Source organism: Equus przewalskii, chromosome X, assembly GCF_037783145.1.
Source record: "Equus przewalskii isolate Varuska chromosome X, EquPr2, whole genome shotgun sequence".
NCBI classification, from domain to species: Eukaryota; Metazoa; Chordata; class Mammalia; order Perissodactyla; family Equidae; genus Equus; species Equus przewalskii.
This window is the reverse complement of record NC_091863.1, coordinates 14,216,339-14,234,781: the sequence shown is the minus strand read 5'-3', so window position 1 is coordinate 14,234,781 and position 18,443 is coordinate 14,216,339. Positions and strand designations below refer to the sequence as shown.

The 18,443-nt window shown below is 38.4% G+C and overlaps 1 protein-coding gene across 12 annotated transcripts in view; it reads right to left on the bottom strand.

The window, feature by feature from the left end:
• CDKL5 (cyclin dependent kinase like 5) overlaps window positions 1-18,443 on the bottom strand; it is a 202,326-nt gene that overhangs the window by 82,786 nt on the left and 101,097 nt on the right. For all 12 annotated transcript variants that reach the window (XM_070605913.1, XM_070605917.1, XM_070605911.1 and 9 more), the window contains one exon: window positions 1,395-1,440. In XM_070605913.1, coding sequence (XP_070462014.1) covers window positions 1,395-1,440 — 46 coding nt within the window. The remainder of the gene's footprint in view (window positions 1-1,394; window positions 1,441-18,443) is intronic.

Sequence of the window (18,443 nt, the reverse complement as noted above, 5' to 3'; positions counted from 1 at the left end):
CTCATAGTGTGCTGGCCTGGGGCTATTGCTTCCTGTTAGACAACATCATTTGAAGCAGTTTTGTTTTGTTTTGTTTTTAGAACAAGCTAAAAGCATTTTTCCTGCCTTCTCTTTGAGGCTGCCAAGACAACGGCTGCTAAATGTCCCAGCTGATGTGCATGTGCTCCACATAACCAGCACATCAGAGTTGGGTTACATCAAACACTGCTGGATCTAACCCAGGACTTTTTGTTATTTAGTTTGCTAAGTCTCTAAGGTAAAGGTGATGAAACTGTTCACAAATATGAAGGCTGGTGAGTTACAGTACTCAGTCAATGTGTGCTGATGAAGGTAGGCTAAGACTGCTATTGTCAAATTCCAATTAGATATGGAGGTTGATGCTATGCTGGCGCCTCTTACGCCTGGAGAGCTATTTTTCGAATGGCAGGTTGTGACTCATTAGTGTTGAAATCAATGTATTTGATGCCACAATAGGCATTTATATGAATTTATATCAGCAGGAAAGAATGGAAAATGGAGAACCTCACATTACTAAAATAAAGTAGTTCTGTGACGCTTCTGCTTCAGTTATATATAGGACGTTATGTATGTGGATAATGAGTTAGGACATAAAAAATATTTCTACTGTAGATCTCTGTCAAAAAAAAAAAGGAAAAATGCTGCTTAGAGATTTTCTAAAGGCCATGCGTGTCTTTGTGGTCAGTTTTTCTACTTGGCTATCTTTGGATGACCAATAGTCTAGATTTAAAACCTAATGAACTACTGAAATGCTTTATTTATTGTTTTTGTACATTACTTTTTTAATACTTTATCTTAAATTTTCTTGCCCAGCATAGGGTAATTTTAATACTCCATTTGAAATGGTCTGGACGTGTGACCAAGGCCTCCAACTATGGTATTTCTTCTTGAAAAGTTTTATTCTCCCAATAAGCTATTCTAAATATAAAATCACTCCCTCACTACTGTCTACCAACCACTCATCCTTGAATTTCTAACTGACCAGGAACCGGAGAGCACAGTATTCAATACTGAAGCCTTGCATACAGCACTCTCTACTTGTGTGAACCCACAGAAGTATTTACTTCAAATTAGTTTTCTCATTTTAATAATATTTAGGAACAGCTTAAATAGTACACCTTCTATCAGGCATTTGAAGCAAGATTTCCAATATCTTAAAATACAAGATGAGTTTTCTAATATCACGTGACTTGAAAAGATTCACACAGTAGGAACTAGATGTTTCAAAGCAAAGCATGATTATAAATAAGCTATATTTACTTTCTGAGATTGAGAATTTAAAATCTCAGGAACAGAGTCTGATCAGCTAGATCCCATCTCTACCACATTCTAGTCACAGAAACTAAATACAGAAAGAAAAAAACCCATATATATACCTTCACTGTCCTTGAATTTCTTGATTGCCACAATTTCATGTGTTTCCTGCAAAGGAAAAGAGGCAGAAATAAGTCATTCTCCAGTGTTTTCAGACTGGGAATCCCAGTTTCCTGGGGGTGTATTCTAGCACAGAGTAGCAAGAACCCGGAGAGTAAAAAGCAGATCCTCCTCCTTCTCAGTCCCTCATTTCTTGGTCCCCAAATTCTCTTTCTTACCACCCCGCAGACATTGTCAGGGAAGGAAAAGGAGAAGGGGGAGGGACTGGGGGACAAAGAGCAGAGACCGTCAACATCTTCAGGCTACACAAAAGTGCCAGGATGAGACAATACACCAGCATCTCTACTGCCTCTGAAACCCAGGGACACATTTTAATTGGGCTTCTACGACCAGAGAAAAGGCTTCTACAATACCTAGTAGTTGCTGGTAACAGAATGCCTCTTCCAATTCTCCTCCCTTCACTTCCCTTTTCCTAACAAACATAACTAGTTGTACACCAGCTATTCCCTATTGAAAGTCATTTCGAATCCAAAGTAGGATAAACATTTACCACCAAATACTAAGAACCACCTTCCCCCTGCCCTTATTTAGCTCTCTTAAACTAACAGAAGTGGTTTGTGAGCAGGACTCTACTTTAAACTGAGATATCACAAATCTATTCTTTTTTTGTCTTTTTTGGTTAGAGGAGAAGCAAATGAGGGCTGGAAAAGAAAATGAAAATGCTAAGAACTAAGTACCACTAGGTTAAATAACTCACGTCTAATTCTCATCAATAAAAGGAATAAAAAAGCTTCTGGTAAAAATAATATACAGCACAAATTCACCCATTTCGAAAAGCAACCAAAAATCACCAGAAAGGTGCACAGTTCTTTCTTGAAAAAAGACTCATCACCTGATAGGCTCTGAACGCATCTCAGTGAGAGGTGAGACCTCTCCAGGGACTGAGACATTGGGGGCAGCCATTATTGTGACCTAGTACAGGCGAACTGACACAGACACTGGGAGACTCCATTGGAGTTCTTCCCCTGGTCTGTTATCTCAGGGGTCTGCCCCACCCACTAGAGTGCCAATTTAACCCATCTCAGCCAGGGAAGGCAGCCCACCCTAGGGACTGGCTCCACCCAATAGCAAGCTCTTGGGCAATTTGTCAGCCTGTATAGACTAGGTGCTTGGATGATGTGCAGGCAGGCAAGAGGGTTCGCCTCTCGGGGGCAGGGCATGTGCAAGGAGTGTGTAGAGTGTGTGGGGGCCTCTGCAGTGGGGTGACGAGGTCTGCTTTAGGGGGTCAGGACATATGCATGGGCCAGGACTGTGTTGATGATATGTATGGACCTGAGGGCCGTGGGGCTTGTCAGCGGCAGAAGACCTGTGTTTCTGAAACGGCCATGTAGGGGATCAGCCCCACTCAGCTGCAATTCTGAGAGAGCTGACAACAACCTTGCAGGCTGGAGCCCTACAGTAATTGTAAGCCCTGAGCCTAGCAACCAGACAAGCTGGAGGCCCACCCACTTAAGAGAAAAACTGCAACGGGAATGTGCTATTAGACATTGCAGCCAACTGTACTGGGGATTCCCAAACTCGATAAACTGATGAAGGGTCCATAGTAGCCAAATGTAGCTGAGCATTACAACCAGCGAGCCAGGGGGCCAGCATAGCCTCCCTGGGTACCTGCAGCAAGAACAACACTGCCACAACAGACAGACACATGTAGCCCACACAGGGGTAACTCCTGGAACATTTGGAACTGGTGACAAGAGGGAAGCACACTGCTAGGCCTCATAAGGCATCTCTTACATAAGGCCACCTCTCCAAGATCAGGAGACATAGCTGACCCACCTAACACACAGATATAAGCACAGAGAAAGAGGCAAAATGAGGAAGCAAAGGAATATGTTCCAAGCAAGGGAACAGGACAAAACCCCATAAAAAGAACTAAATGAAACAAAATAAACAATATACCTGAGAGAGAGTTCAAACAAAAAGTCATAAGGATTCTCACTGATGTTGGGAGAAGAATGGATGAAGTCAGTGAGAACATCAACAATGAATTGGAAAATATAAAAAAGAACCAATCAGAAATGAAGAATACAATACTGGAAAAGACAAATTCACCAGTGGGACTGAACAGCCGAGTAGATGATACAGAAGAATGGATCAGCAATCTGGATGAAAGACTAGAAGAAATCACCCAAGAGAAACAAATAAAAGAAAAAAGAATTAAAAAGGGCGAGAACATTCTAAGGGACCTCTGGGACAACATCAAGCGCATTAACATCCATATTATAGGCGTCCCAGAAGAGGAAGAGAGAGACAAAGGGGCAGAGAATCTATCTGAAGAAATAATAGCTGAAAACTTTCCTAAGGAAGGAAACAGACATCCAGGTACAGGAAGTACAGAGAGCACCAAACTAGATAAACCCAAAGAGGCGCACACCAAGACACATTATAATTAAAATATCCAAAATTAAAGATAAAGAGAGAATCTGAAAAGCAGCAAGAGAAAGGCAACAAGTGACATACAAAGGAAAGCCCATAGGCTATCAGCTGACTTCTCGGTAGAAACTTTACAGGCTAGAAGGGAGTGGCACAATATATTTAAAATGTTAAAAGGAAAAAACCTACATCCAAGAATACTCTACCCTTGAGGCCAGTCCTGTGGCTGAGTGGTTAAGTTCATGCGCTCCACTTAGGTGGCCCGGAGTTTTGCCTGTTCAGATCCCAGAGTGGACATAGCACCACTTGTCAGGCCACGTTGAGGCGGCATCCCACATGCCACAACCAGAGGCACTCACAACTAGAATATACACAACTATGTACTGGGGGGGCTTTGGGGAGAAGAAAAAAAAAAAGAATACTCTACCCAGCAAGGTTATTATTCAGAATGGAAGGAAAGATAAAGAATTTCCCAGACAAGCAAAAATTAAAGGAGTTTATCACTGAGAAACTAGTTTTACAAGAAATGCTAGAGGGACTTATTTAAGTGGGAAAGAGAAGACTACAAGTAAGAATAAGAAAATTATTTTTAAAAAGGCAATTAAATCACTGATAAAGGCAAAAATACCATAAAGGTAGCAGGTCAACCACCTATGAAGATAATTTTAAGGTCAAGACAAAAGTATTAAAATAACCGATTTGAATGATAAGAGGGTAACGGATACACACACAAAAAATAAGTGGTTAGCTATGAATTCAAAAACATAAAATGTGGGAGAAGGGGACTAAAAGAATAGTTTTTACAAAGAGGTCAAACTAAAGAGATCATCAACTCAATAAAGATTGCTATATACTTAGATTATCGTATATGAACCTCACTGTAATCACAAACCAGAAACCTATAATAAATGCACAAATAATTAAGAGAAAGGAACCCAAACATAATACTAAAGAAAGCCATCAAGTCACAAACAAAGAGAGCAAAAGAAGAAAGGAACAGAGAACCACCAAAACGCCAAGAAAAAAGTAACAAAATGGCAATAAGTAGATACTTATCAATAGCTACTTTAAATGTAAATGGACTAAATGTTCCAATCAAAAGGCATAGGGTGGCTGATTCGATTAAGAAAACAAGACCCACATATATGCTGCATACAAGAGATACACTTCAGGGGCTGGCCCTGTGGCCAAGTGGTTAAGTTCACGTGCTCCAGTGCAGGTGACCCAATGTTTTGTTGGTTCGAATCCTGGGCGCGGACATGGCACAGGTCCTTAAACCACGCTGAGGCAGCGTCCCACTTGCCACAACTAGAAGGACCCACAACAAAGAAAATACAACTATGTACGGGGGGGCTTTGGGGAGAAAAAGGAAAAAAATAAAATCTATAAAAAAAAAAGAGAGAGATACACTTCAGACCTAAAGACACTCACAAACTGAAAGTAAAGGGATGGAAGATACTGTACGCAAATGGCAAAGAAAAGAAAGCAGGGGTAGCAATACTTACATCAGACAAAATAGACTTTAAAAGAAAAACTGTAACAAGAGACAAAGAAGGGCATTACATAATGATAAAGGGAACAATCCAACAAAAGGATATAACACTGGTAAATATCTATGCACCCAACATAGGAACACCTAGATTTATAAAGCAATTATTGACAAACATAAAAGGAGAAAGAGACAGTAACACAATAACAGCAGGGGACTTTAAGATTCCACTTACACCAACGGATAGATCATCCAAACAGAAGATCAATAAGAAAACATTGGCCTTAACACATTAGACCAGATGGACTTAGTAGATATACACAGAACATTCCATCAAAAAACCACAGAATACACATTCCTTTCAAATGCACATGGAACATTCTTCAGGACTGATCACATATTAGGCCACAAAATAAGTCTCAATAAATTTAAGAAGACTGAAATAGTACCAAGCATCTTTTCTGACCACAAGGGTATGAAACTAGAAACTGACTACAGAAAGAAAACTGGAAAAGCCACAAATATGTGGAGATTAAAGAAAATGCTACTGAACAACTATTGTGTCAATGAAGAAATCAAGAAATACCTGGAGACAAGTGAAAATGAAAATACAACATGCCAAAATTTATGGGATAAAGCAAAAGCAGTTCTAAGAGGGAAGTTTATAGCAATACAGGCCTACCTCAACAAACAAGAAAAATCCCAAATAATCTAACAGTGCACCTAAAGAAACTGGAAAAAGAAGAACAAACAAAGCCTTAAATCAGTAGGAGGAAGGAAATAATAAAAATCAGGCAGAAATAAATGAAATAGAGACTAAAAAAAAAAAAAGAAAAAATCAATGAAACCAAGACTGGTTCTTTGAAAAGATAAACAAAATTGACAAACCTTTAGCTAGACTCACCAAGAAAAAAAGAGAGAAGACTCAAATGAATAAAATCAGAAATGAAAGAGGAGAAATTACAACAAATACCTCAGAAATACAAAAGATTATAAGAGAACACTATGAAAAGCTATATGCCAACTAATTAGATAATCTAGAAGAAATGGATAAATTCTTAGAATCATACAATCATCCAAAATTGAATCAAGAAGAAATAGAGAATTTGAATAGACCAGTCACCAGTAAGGAGATTGAAACAGTAATGAAAAACCTCCCCAAAAATAAAAGTACAGGACCAGACAGCTTCCCTGGTGAATTCTACCAAACGTTCAAAGAAGATTTAATACCTATCCCCTTCTCAAACTCTTCCAAAAAAATTGACGAGGGGAAGCTTCCTAACTCATTCAACGAAGCCAACATTACCCTGATAGCAAAACCAGACAAGGATGAGACAAAAAAAGAAAATTACAGGCCAATATCACTGATGAACATTGATGCAAAAATTCTCAACAAAATATTAAATACAACAATACATTAAAAAGATCATACAGGGGCCGGCCTGGTGGCACAGCGGTTAAGTTTGCAGGTTCTGCTTCAGCAGCCCAGGGTTTGCTGGTTCAGATCCCAGGCATGGACCTACACACTGTTTGTCAGGCCATGCTGTGGCAGGCGTCCCGCATATAAAGTAGAGGAAGACGGGCATGGATGTTAGCTCAGGGCCAGTCTTCCTCAGCAAAAAAGAAGAGGACTGGCAGCAGATGTTAGCTCAGGGTTAATCTTCCTCAAAGAAAAAAAAAGATCATACACCATGATCAAGTGGGATTTATTCCAGGGATGTAGGGATGGTTCAACATGCACAAATCAATCAACATGATACACCACATTAACAAAATGAAGAATAAAAATCACATGATCATCTCAATATGTGCAGAGAAAGCATTTGTCAACATACAGCATCCATTTATAATAAAAACTCTAAATAAAATGGGTATGGAAGGAAAGTACCTCAACATAATAAAGGCAATACATGACAAACCCACAGCTAATATCATTCCCAACGGAGAAAAATTGAAAGCTATCCCCAAAGAACAGGAATCAGATGAGGATTCCTACTTTCACCAATCTTATTTAACATAGTATTGGAAGTCCTGGCCAGAACAATCAGGCAAGAAAAAGAAATAAAAGGGATCCAAATTGGAAAGGAAGAAGCGAAACTGTCACTATTTGTAGATGACATGATTTTATATAGAGAAAACCCTAAAGAATCCACTAAAAATCTTTTAGAAGTAATAAATGAATATGGTAAAGTTGCAGGATACAAAATCAACATAAAACAATCAGTTGCGTTTCTATACACGAACAAAGCAGTAGCAGAAAGAGAAATTAAGAATACAATTCCATTTAAAATTGCAAGAAAAAGAATAAAATATCTAGGAATAAATTTAATGGAAGAGGTGAAAGATCTGTACACTGAAAACTATAAAACATTGTTGAAAGAAATTGAAGAAGACACAAAGAAATGGAAAAATATTCCATGCTCTTGGATTGGAAGAATTCATAGTTAAAATGTCCATACTTCCTAAAGCAATCTACAGATTCAATGCAATCCCTATCAAAGTTCCAACAACGTTATTCGCAGAAATAGAACAAAGAATCCTTAAATTTACATGGAACAACAAAAGACCCCAAATAGCCAAAGGATTCCTCAGAAAAAAGAACAAAGCTGGAGGTATCACACTCCCTGATTTCAAAATATACAACAAAGCTATAGAACCAAGACGGCATGGTACTGGCACAAAAACAGACACACAGATCAATGAAACAGAATTGAGAGACCAGAAATAAACCCACACAATTATGGGCAGCTAATCTTCAACAAGGGATTCAAGAACATACGATGGAGAAAGGAGAGTCTCTTTAATAAATGTTGTTGGGAAAAATGGACAGCCACATGCAAAAGAATGAAGGTAGACCATTATCTTATACTATACACAAAAATTAACTCAAAATAGATTAAAGACTTGAATTAAGACCTGGAACCATTAAGCTTCTAGACATTACTCTTCGACATCAGTCTTAGCAGCATATTTTCAAGTACCATGTCTGACCGGACAAAGGAAACAATAGAAAAAACAAATGGGACCACATCAAAGTAAAAAGCTTCTGCACAGCAAAGGAAACCATCAACAAAACGAAAAGACAACCTAACAATTGGGAGAAGATATTTGCAAACCATATATCAGATAAGGGGCTAATGTCCAAAATATACAAAGAACTCACACATCTCAACAACAAAAAAACTAACAACCCACATAAAGAATGGGCAAAAGATCTGAACAGATATTTCTCCAAAGAAGATATACAGATGGCCAACAGGCATATGAAAAGATGTTCAACATCATTAACTATCAGGGAAATGCAAATCAAAACTAGAATGAGATATCACCTCACTCTTGTCAGGATGGCTATAATTAACATGACAGGAAGCAGTAAGTGTTGGAGAGGACGTGGAGAGAAGGGAATCCTCACACACTGCTTGTGGGAGTGCGAACTGGTGCAGCCACTGTGGAAAACAGTATGGAGATTCCTCAAAAAATTAAGAATAGAACTACCATATGATCCAGCTATCCCACTCCTGGGTATTTATCCAAAGAATATGAAAACATGAATGCATAAAGATACATGCACCCCTATGTTCATCACAGCATTATTCACAATAGCCAAGACTTGGAAGCAACCTAGGTGCTCATCAAGGGACGAACAGATAAGGAAGATGTGGCATTTATACACAATAGAATATTACTCGGCCATAAAAAAGGATGAAATGTGGCTATTTGTGACAACATGGATGGACCTTGAGGGTATTATGCTTAGTGAAATAAGTCAGAGGGAGAAAGTCAAATACCATATGATCTCACTCATAAATAGAAGATAAAAACAACAACAAACAATCCCACAGAGACAGAGATTGGATTGGTGGTTACCAGAGGGGAAGGGGGAAGGGAAGAGGGCAAAAGGAGTGATTATGCACGTGTGTGCTGATGGATTGTAATTAGTCTTTGGGTGGTGAACATGATGTAATATACAAAGAAATCAAAATAACGATCTACACCTGAAATTTATATAATGTTATAAACCAATGTTACCACAATAAAAAATAATACTAATAATATCCAGATTCTTCAAAACAGACATATCATATAGAAGGGGCTTCTGAATGACCAAGGTCTGTTCTTTTTTACTGTAAGTAGGTATACTTTTAGATTTGTCGGAGCAAATCTTTTAACAAAAGACTGTCCCCACTACTGGGTATTTATCCAAAGAGCCTGAAGTCAGCAATCCCAAAAGTCCTGTGCACCCCAATGTTTATTGCAGCACTGTTTACAATAGCCAAGACGTGGAAGCAACCTAAGTGCCCATCAACAGACGAATGGATAAAGAAGATGTGGTACATATATACGATGGAATACCACTCAGCTGTAAAACAGAACAAAATCATTCCATTTGCAATAACATGGATGGACCTTGAGAGAATTATGTTAAGTGAAATAAGCCAGCGAGAGAAAGATAATCTGTGTATGACTCCACTCATATGAGGAATTTAAAACTATGGACCAAGAACAGTTTAGTGGATACCAGGGGAAAGGTGGGGTGGGGGGTGGGCACAAAGGGTGAAGTGGTGCACCTACAACATGACTGACAAACATTAATGTACAATTGAAATTTCACAAGATTGTAACCTATCAATAACTCAATAAAAAAAAAACTGAAAGGAAAAAAAAAAAAGACTGTCCCTGCATCAAAGCAAAGGCTTTAAAAATGCACACAATATCAGGCAATAACCAACAGGGTACAAATCATTAACGTATTAAAAATATACACTTTTCTTTAGTTCTTTACAAAAGCAAGGAGGATCATGAAGGTGCAAAAAAAAAAAAAAGTGACCATTTTAATCATTATGCTGAAAGACAAACCCTGAGTTGTAAGTATGTCCGTAAATCAAAGTCTTTCTGTTTCTCATCTGCCCATCAAAAAAAAAGAAGAAAATACCAGCTTTCATATTTGTGCTACAGGAAACAAAATTTATCTGAAAGTGCTATAAAGGCTACTGAGGAAAAAGATTCTTCTTAAGGGGATTACGTTTTTGTTTTTAATGGAGGAATAGACAGAACTGTAGCATACAGACAGCTCTGGGGACACATTTGTACTTAGCCTTCCAGGCACTTTCTGATACTGTAACTGTTTCATTATTGGGAAGGAACAACTACAAATTCAAAGTGATGTGGGGAATGATCAGCTAGAGCATCAGTACAGGTGGTACCAGGTAACTCTTCTTGGTACGTACTTTCTCTTAATACACTGATACCATTTTCTTACCCTGCTCCTTTGGGTCAAAGGGTATGAACATTAGTCCCTAATACTGCCAAACTAATATCCAAAACTCTATCATTTCACAGTTCCCTTCAGCAGTATATGAGAAAACCCACTCAATAACCATAACCCACACTAAATACAGTCATTAAAACAAGTCTTTAGATGTCAATGAGACCCGAGAAGTGTTCCTTCTATCAACTGGTAAGTGAAATAAGGTCTACTAAGGTTAATATTTTTCTTACTAATCCATGGATGCAAAGCTGTTGCCAAATTTTGTTATAAATATTTTTCCAAGATTGTTGTGGTCATTGAATTATTTAAGGTTTTGTTGTAGTTGCTGTTGAATATAACTTACTATTACATAGTCAAATTTATTGATACATGCCCACTACTTTTGTGTGTATGTGTTTTGAATACTATTACCTGGAAATAAGGACTTAGAAAAGTTTTTTTCCAGCAAGATTAAATTTTGTTTCTACTCCTATTTTTCTAATATTTTCCACTGGAAACTTTATAACTTTTAGGTTGGATCTTTCCTAATTGTTTCATATGTTTTGTTCACTACTGCATCAGAAGTGCCGCGAATAGCAGGCACATAGTAGATGTTTGATAAATAGGTGTTTTATTCTTTTTATTACCTCCATTCTAGGTTTCTTTATCTTATTTCCTTATCTCAGGCAACTTCTGCAATTTTTGCCTTGTTTCAGCTTGTTCTCCCTATAGAGGTCATATCTCCTTCTGGCTCTCCCTCAGAAGACATAACTTCATCTGCTTGTTACAAAAAATCATTTTTAGAACTATGTGTTGCTTTTAAATCTTCAGAGCAGTGTTTTCTTTATCTTCCCATGTCTTTTCATAAGGTGCCCCACCTTTTTAACTCATCCTTACTAAGATAGGAAGAAATCCAACAGGCCTGGCATCTGGCAGCAAAGAGGGTAGTTGAGTTTTTCACCACTAGAATTTCAAAGGCAGACTGATGCACCTGAGCCCAATTTCAAAACCTGGATTCCTAGCAAACATTCTCCTCACTGGGTTGGCTGGTCTGAGACTAGACCACCTGGGCAGGGTTCTCTCAATAAGCTGTTTGCTGAGCCCACACTTCCTAGCACATCCTGCTCCCACTACTCTACATTCCCCACATCTTGCCATGGGAGTCTGTGACTCCTAGGATGCAACATGCCACTTCCAATCCTACTCTACTTCTTCCCTTACTGTATCTGAGGCATTTAGTCTCTGAAATGGTCCGGCAATACAGGTGCCGATGTGGGCTGGGGGGACAGAGAACTCCAGCTCCACAGGGTCAGATGATAGGTACCACTGTAGCTGGCTGCCTGTTTCCAGCCCCTGCGGGCATGAATCCAAGTCTTTTCCCACTCCTTTTGGATAGCTTGCCCTATTTTGGTTCAGAAAGTAGAACAGCATGATGTTCACGGCTGTATTTTTCAATCCATCTCCCTGGACTTTGTCAATGATCTTCAACGTTTAATTTCTTAATTTATAGAACTTTTATGAGTTTTGTTTTTGTTTTTAAATATCTTCATGAGTATTTGACAGAGAGGTAGGAGGTGATACACCAAGTTTTATTACTTGTACTACCACCACCCTGAGATGCTACGCATAATACACCTATATTATGCGACATAATACCTATATCATTAGACAAAAAAGAAAAATATATGAAAAATAACTCTGAAGAACTGTGTTTTAAATTCAATTTATTCACAAAAGCATGCCAGTGCCCCCACAACGTCTGCAACAGAATGTCACCAGCTGTAGTTATCATGAGAGGCATAATTTGCTACTTGTTTCAATGCCTTACTTTGTTTAAACAATGAGCTAGTTAAAAGCTGACATTTTAAACAACAAACTAAGGATGTGATAAAATATATAAGTAAACATTAATGATAATTCCATACCTCACCCTTAATTTTGCCTCAGAATTGGAATTATATTGCTTTGGAATGCAAAAAGATAGAGTTCCTGAATTGTATTGCTATCTCCACAACTGCACAAGCTATATCAAGACATTTAACATTTTCCAGGGAGCCGGCCAATGGCTGAATGGTGAAGTTTGCGCACTCCACTTTGGCGTCCTGGGGTTTCACTGGTTCGATCCTGGCCATGGACATGGCACTGTTCATCAGGCCATGCTGAGGTGGCATCCCACATAGCACAGCCAGAAGGACCTACAACTAGAACATACAACTGTGTGCTGGGGGGCTTTGGGGAGAAGAAGGAAAAAAAAATGCATAAGATTGGCAACAGTTGTTAGCTCAGGTGCCAATCTAAAAAAAAAACATTTTCCAGAATAAATTTCCTCAGGTGAAAAAAACCTTAAAGAACAAAAAATAAATTTTATGAGTAGTGACAAATAGAAAAATATCTGGAGGGCCTAGGCCTATATTTCCTCCAGTATTCTCAGGACCTCCACCCCAGAAAAATCATGCCTCAATTATTGAACCACCATACTGGACACAGAGACTTTTACCCAAAACTCACTCCTGCTACTAACTGTCTAAAGCTCCCGAGTCACTGGTTTATTCCCAGAATCAATTGTCCCTTCTTAAGATGTTGGCAAAGTAACTAATTGGTATTAATAATCATAAAATTTACTAACTTATTTAAAATGCAGTTACATAACTTGGTTTAATTATGCTCTGGAACAGCTAGTTCTCTAAACCGATCATACACTGTATAAGGAAGCAGCAGGAGTCATTGTTCTAAATGTTTTGCTCTGTAATTTAAAATATCCAACACGCATTATGAAACAGAATAGAAAAAATATTGATTTTATTTTACTCTACTGTTCATGGGTTAAACCATTCCAAAGGTTATACTCTACAGTTCATTGTCTACTTACTCTCTGAGGAAGCCCTTCCTTGGGGGAAATGGCTTATTTCTTCATCCAAATAGCAGGGAATGTAACTTGACTGCTAAAGCATTTAAAAATATTTCACTCCTGTTTTGTACGCAAATATCCCAACTGTCTAAGTGCTTTCATACACTGACATGCTCCTTCAGCAGCAGCAAAACTCTAGGAACACAGACACTATCACCTTATAGACCGATATGGTATCTGAAAAAGTAAGCTTTGCTTTAGGTTATTATTTTTAAGTACTTCCATGCCAGGCCCTGTGCTAAGTGCTTCCCATGTCTTATCTCATTTAATCTTCAAATCAATACTCTGAAGAGGATCTTATCATCATGCTCATTTTACAGATAAGGACATTCTGAGTTTCAATGAGGTTTCATAATCTGCCCCAAGATCATACAGCTAAGTAACAGAGCTAAGATTTTAAATCCAGGAAGACTTGGGGCCCGCCCCATGGCTGAGTGGTTAAGTTCGTGCACTCCGCTTTGGTGGCCCAGGGTTTCACCGGTTCGGATCCTGGGCGTGACATGGCACCACTCATCAAGCCATACTGAGGTGGCATCCTACATAGCACAACCAGAAGGACCTACAACTAGAATATACAACTGTGTACTGGCGGCTTTGGGGAGAGGAAGGAGAAAAAAAAAGATTGGCAACAGATGTTAGCTTAGGGCTGATCTTTAAAAGAATCCAGGAAGACTGATTCTGGAGGTCATTTCTCATCCATGGCCAAGCTATACTGTCCTTGCAAGCCACATATATAAATTTTGTTATTGAAAAACATACATTCTTAAAAACATTCACACACTGGAAAGACGTCATTATTTCTCTTTTGTGTTTTCTCAAAAATATATGTTATTACCAACCAACATTTTCAGAGTTTTCTAACAACGTCTGTTATAATATTTACACCTAAAAGTATATACAAATATTTCATTCTTTCCATCTTTATCTTTATTCTGACTTTTATTTCATGGAAACCTTCTAAAACAACTTAGACAAATTATTTAAGTTATTTTTACATTATGAGCAAAATTATAAAATGGGAGTAAATTCAAGCACGGGATACATTCCATGGTAGGTAGATACAATGAAGCTAATGTGTGTTTGCCAAGGACCATAGAAATACAAAACATTATCAAGGATATGCAATGATAAAAACTAGACTGTTTTCCAAGAAATCCCTTAAAGATCTTTACTTGACTTGTATTATTTATCACTTATAAACTACCGTAGTTTGCCAGTACTAAAAGTTAGATTCACTACTGAATTTGAGTACTTCAGACCGAATCAGGAAGGAAGCAATCTAGAGCAAAGAAAGGGAACATTCTAGTCAGTCAGCTAAGAACCATTTATTGGGGCTCTGCTTTACATGAGGTTTTATGTGACATCCTAAGTTTGACATGAGTGAGTAAATGAAGCATCTCATATACACAGAAGCTTACACCCTGGTATGTAATAATGCATGACAGTAAGTTAAAATTTACAAGTTAAAAAATACAACAAATGCTATATGATATGCCACAGGAGTTCAAAACAGATTGATCATGTAAAATATACAGAAAAAATATACACCACTTTCAGATTTAAGTTGATAATATGTTGGTTTATTTGCTTCTGATCTCTCTCTCTGAAATATAAAACGTCATAAATATACCTTTGTTCATTCTCATTCCTTCTCTCTCCAGAGGTAATTTCCATCCTGAAGTTGGTATGTACCATTCCCATGCACATTTTTATTACTACAAATGAATTTATCCATTAGTAATTTTACTGTTTTGTACATTGAAAATCATATAACTGGCATGATATTGTACACAGCTTTTGCAACAGCTTTTTTTTTTAAGCACAACATTGTGTATCTGAGATTTAAACATAAATCTAGTCCAGTGGTACTCAAGTGGGGATGATCGTGGCCCCCAGGAGACATCTGGCTATGCCTGAAGACGCTTTTGGTTGTTACAATGGGTAGAGGCTCCTGGTATCTAGGGGCTGGAGGCCAGGGATGCTGCTGAGTATCCTACAGTGCACAGGACAGCCCCACAACACGGAGTTACCTGTCCCTAAATGTCAAAAGTGCTGACATTGAGAAATGCTGCTCTAGTTTATTCATTTTAACTGTTTCGTGGTATTCCACTGTAAACACTCCCCTTTACAAGAGAGACTGACCACTTGTTGAGGAGATACAGTAAAGCTTTAGAAAAGACTAATATACCATGAAAAGAAATTTTAGTTGAAAATTAGATGATTAAAAGATTAATTCTCCAAAAATTAATATAGCTATTAATCATGGCACTAAAATATCTACACTCATCTTATTTTCATAACAAGGATTACTTTTACAATAACTTGTGTAATAAGGCTCCATTAAAACAGTATGTAGTGAAATATACTAAAAGATACATAAAAAACACTATTGACTTTCTTTTGTTAAAAATTCAGTGATGTTTTTCACTTGGCCAAAAACAATTTAGCAGAGTCACACAAAATCTACACCAATAGCTAGCAAAACTGCTACAAAGGTTCACATTATAGGGATATTGTCACAGGAAATATTGGGGTAAACTCTAAACTGTTCATAATTTGTATGCTAAGAGTACTTTGAGAAAACCCTTAAATTTTGAAAAGTATTACAAGGAAAACTCATAATGAATTTACTTCATGCTCAGCCTCTAAAAAGAAGATAGTCTTATGAAAATATTAATACATAATCAAGAACATGAGATAGCATGCAGACAAAAAAGGCAGATGTGGGAAGTGAGATCTTACAAAGTAAGAGTCATAGAAAACAACTGCCTTCAAGCCAAGTCAGTAATAAAATTTCTATGTAACAAAATCTATTTTTTCATTTATTTCCATTAAAATATCAAACACCTTCTACGCCCTCTGGGCTGGATCTGCCCTCCACAAATCTTTATTGAGATGTAAAATGAGAATAAATGGGTATAAAATACTTGGACAGAATGCCTAACCATTCCCTCATCTTCCCCCTCTGAATCTTGTCCTGTCCCCTGTCCCCATATCTCAGTCAATGCTAGCCAGAAATTTAGGATCACTCTTGACATCTCCCTTCTCTGCACCCCCAAATCCATCCAGTCTACCACCAAGTGCTGTTGATTTTTGCCTCCTAAATCTTTTTCAAATCGGTCCACAGTTCTTCTCTACCTGAGCACTACTATCCCAGTTCGAGTCCCTGGCATTCCCACCTGGAGTACCGCCTAGCCTCCTAAGCCTTCTAACATGTCCGCCACTCAGCAACCAGGCTCTTCATTTGGAAAAGGAAATCTGATTTCAACGCCCCACCATTTCCCTTAAAATTCTCTCCAAACTCTTCGGCCCTAGGGACTATGTCAAAGCCCCTCACATGGCCAACAAGGCTCATCCAGGGACCACTGGGATGCTCTCTAGCCTCCTCTCCCTAGGTCTCTCTTGCTTGATGAGCCCCCGTCATTCTCACTACGACCTCTCCTGCTAAACGGCCTGTTCCCTTCTCTGCTAAAAGCTTTGCCCTCTCTTGCCCCACTCAGCCTTACATTACCCCTCAGGCCTTGGCTCAATCCTTACTTCTTCAGGGAAGCCTTCCCACAGACCCGGGACTAGGTCTGAAGCCTCATACGTTCTCTTAGACAACACCTCTCCTTCATAACTTTTATTAAAGTGGCATCTTCACACATTTATATGACCATCTGATAAAAGTCTGATTCTCCACACTGGACTGCAAGCATGTGGGTGAGAAAGAAATGTACGACTGGTCCAAAAGTGTGCTGAGCAAGAGAGAGGCAGATCCATGCAAATGTCTCACTGCACTGCATCGCCAATTCAACACGTCTGCCCTGCTGGCCGGGCCAGCTCAGCCTTCTCTGCGGACATCATTTACCAGCTCCACTACAGCGCCACAGAGAAACAGCTTTCCCTACCATAATTTTAAAAAGAAAAAAAGACGTTCTTTGGTATACAAGGAATTAAAAAAGAAAAACAAGAACATGGAATATAAATATACACATTTACGTTTCTTTAAGGACAGTATATCCCTAGGAGAAATATTGAGAGACATTTGCTTCTTTCTCTCTTTAAAAAGTTTCAAAAAATAAAGAAAAGGAAGATAAGATCCTTCAAAATTTCATCTGGCCCTCCCCATAAGTCCTTTAGTAGGCAGGAATTTGACGAAGCTCTTAAAGTTCAGAAGGAATTGTACATACTGTCTTGATTAAAAACCTCTTTTGCTACTTGGCTACTCTGGCCTCCTGCAGATCTTAAAAATGCACTGCGGAACCAATATTGCTTTCTTTCTGTCAAACCTTTCTTCCACAGCATTGCTATAAAATGGCTGCAGTTACTAGGTTGCCAATATTTATCAAATTACATCAGAAGGCTTACCAAATTAAAAATTATTATTGATTTCTCCACCTACAACAATAAAATAAGGATTGTTCTCTTTCATCGTCACCTCTATTCCATTCTGTGACAAAAGTAATAAGATTTCCTCTAGCCTGGCAAAAAGTAACATGAAAACAGAGATGTCACATAACTACTAACATCTAACAGTTCTGCGGTGTGAGACATTCCCAGCGACAGAAACAGTCACAGACCTGGGAACTTGCTTACAGTGCTGTATAGTAACATGGTCACCAAAACCTCAGGGCAAACGTGCTACAAACATTCAGTCATTTTATTTTAGTGGCGCTTTGGGGAAATGAAGGAAAAGGAGGAAAACTTGGGCTGATGGGGAAAAGAAAGAAGGGGAGAGCCTCTAGAGGTAAGACGTTAGAACATGAGTTTGGTGGGGAGAGAAAATCAAAGGGAGAGGCCCTCTTGAAAATGTAAGCCACATTCTTAAGAAGGCCACTGAATTCATGCAGTAAAGTCTAGAATGATTTTTAATTGAACATTAAAAGTGAATATATCCAGTAAGGCCATGAGACTTGGGGCCACCTAGATTGCTGACATTTGAATGCCACAAATATAAGAATAAAAAACATCAAAGTCTAGGACCATTTAGT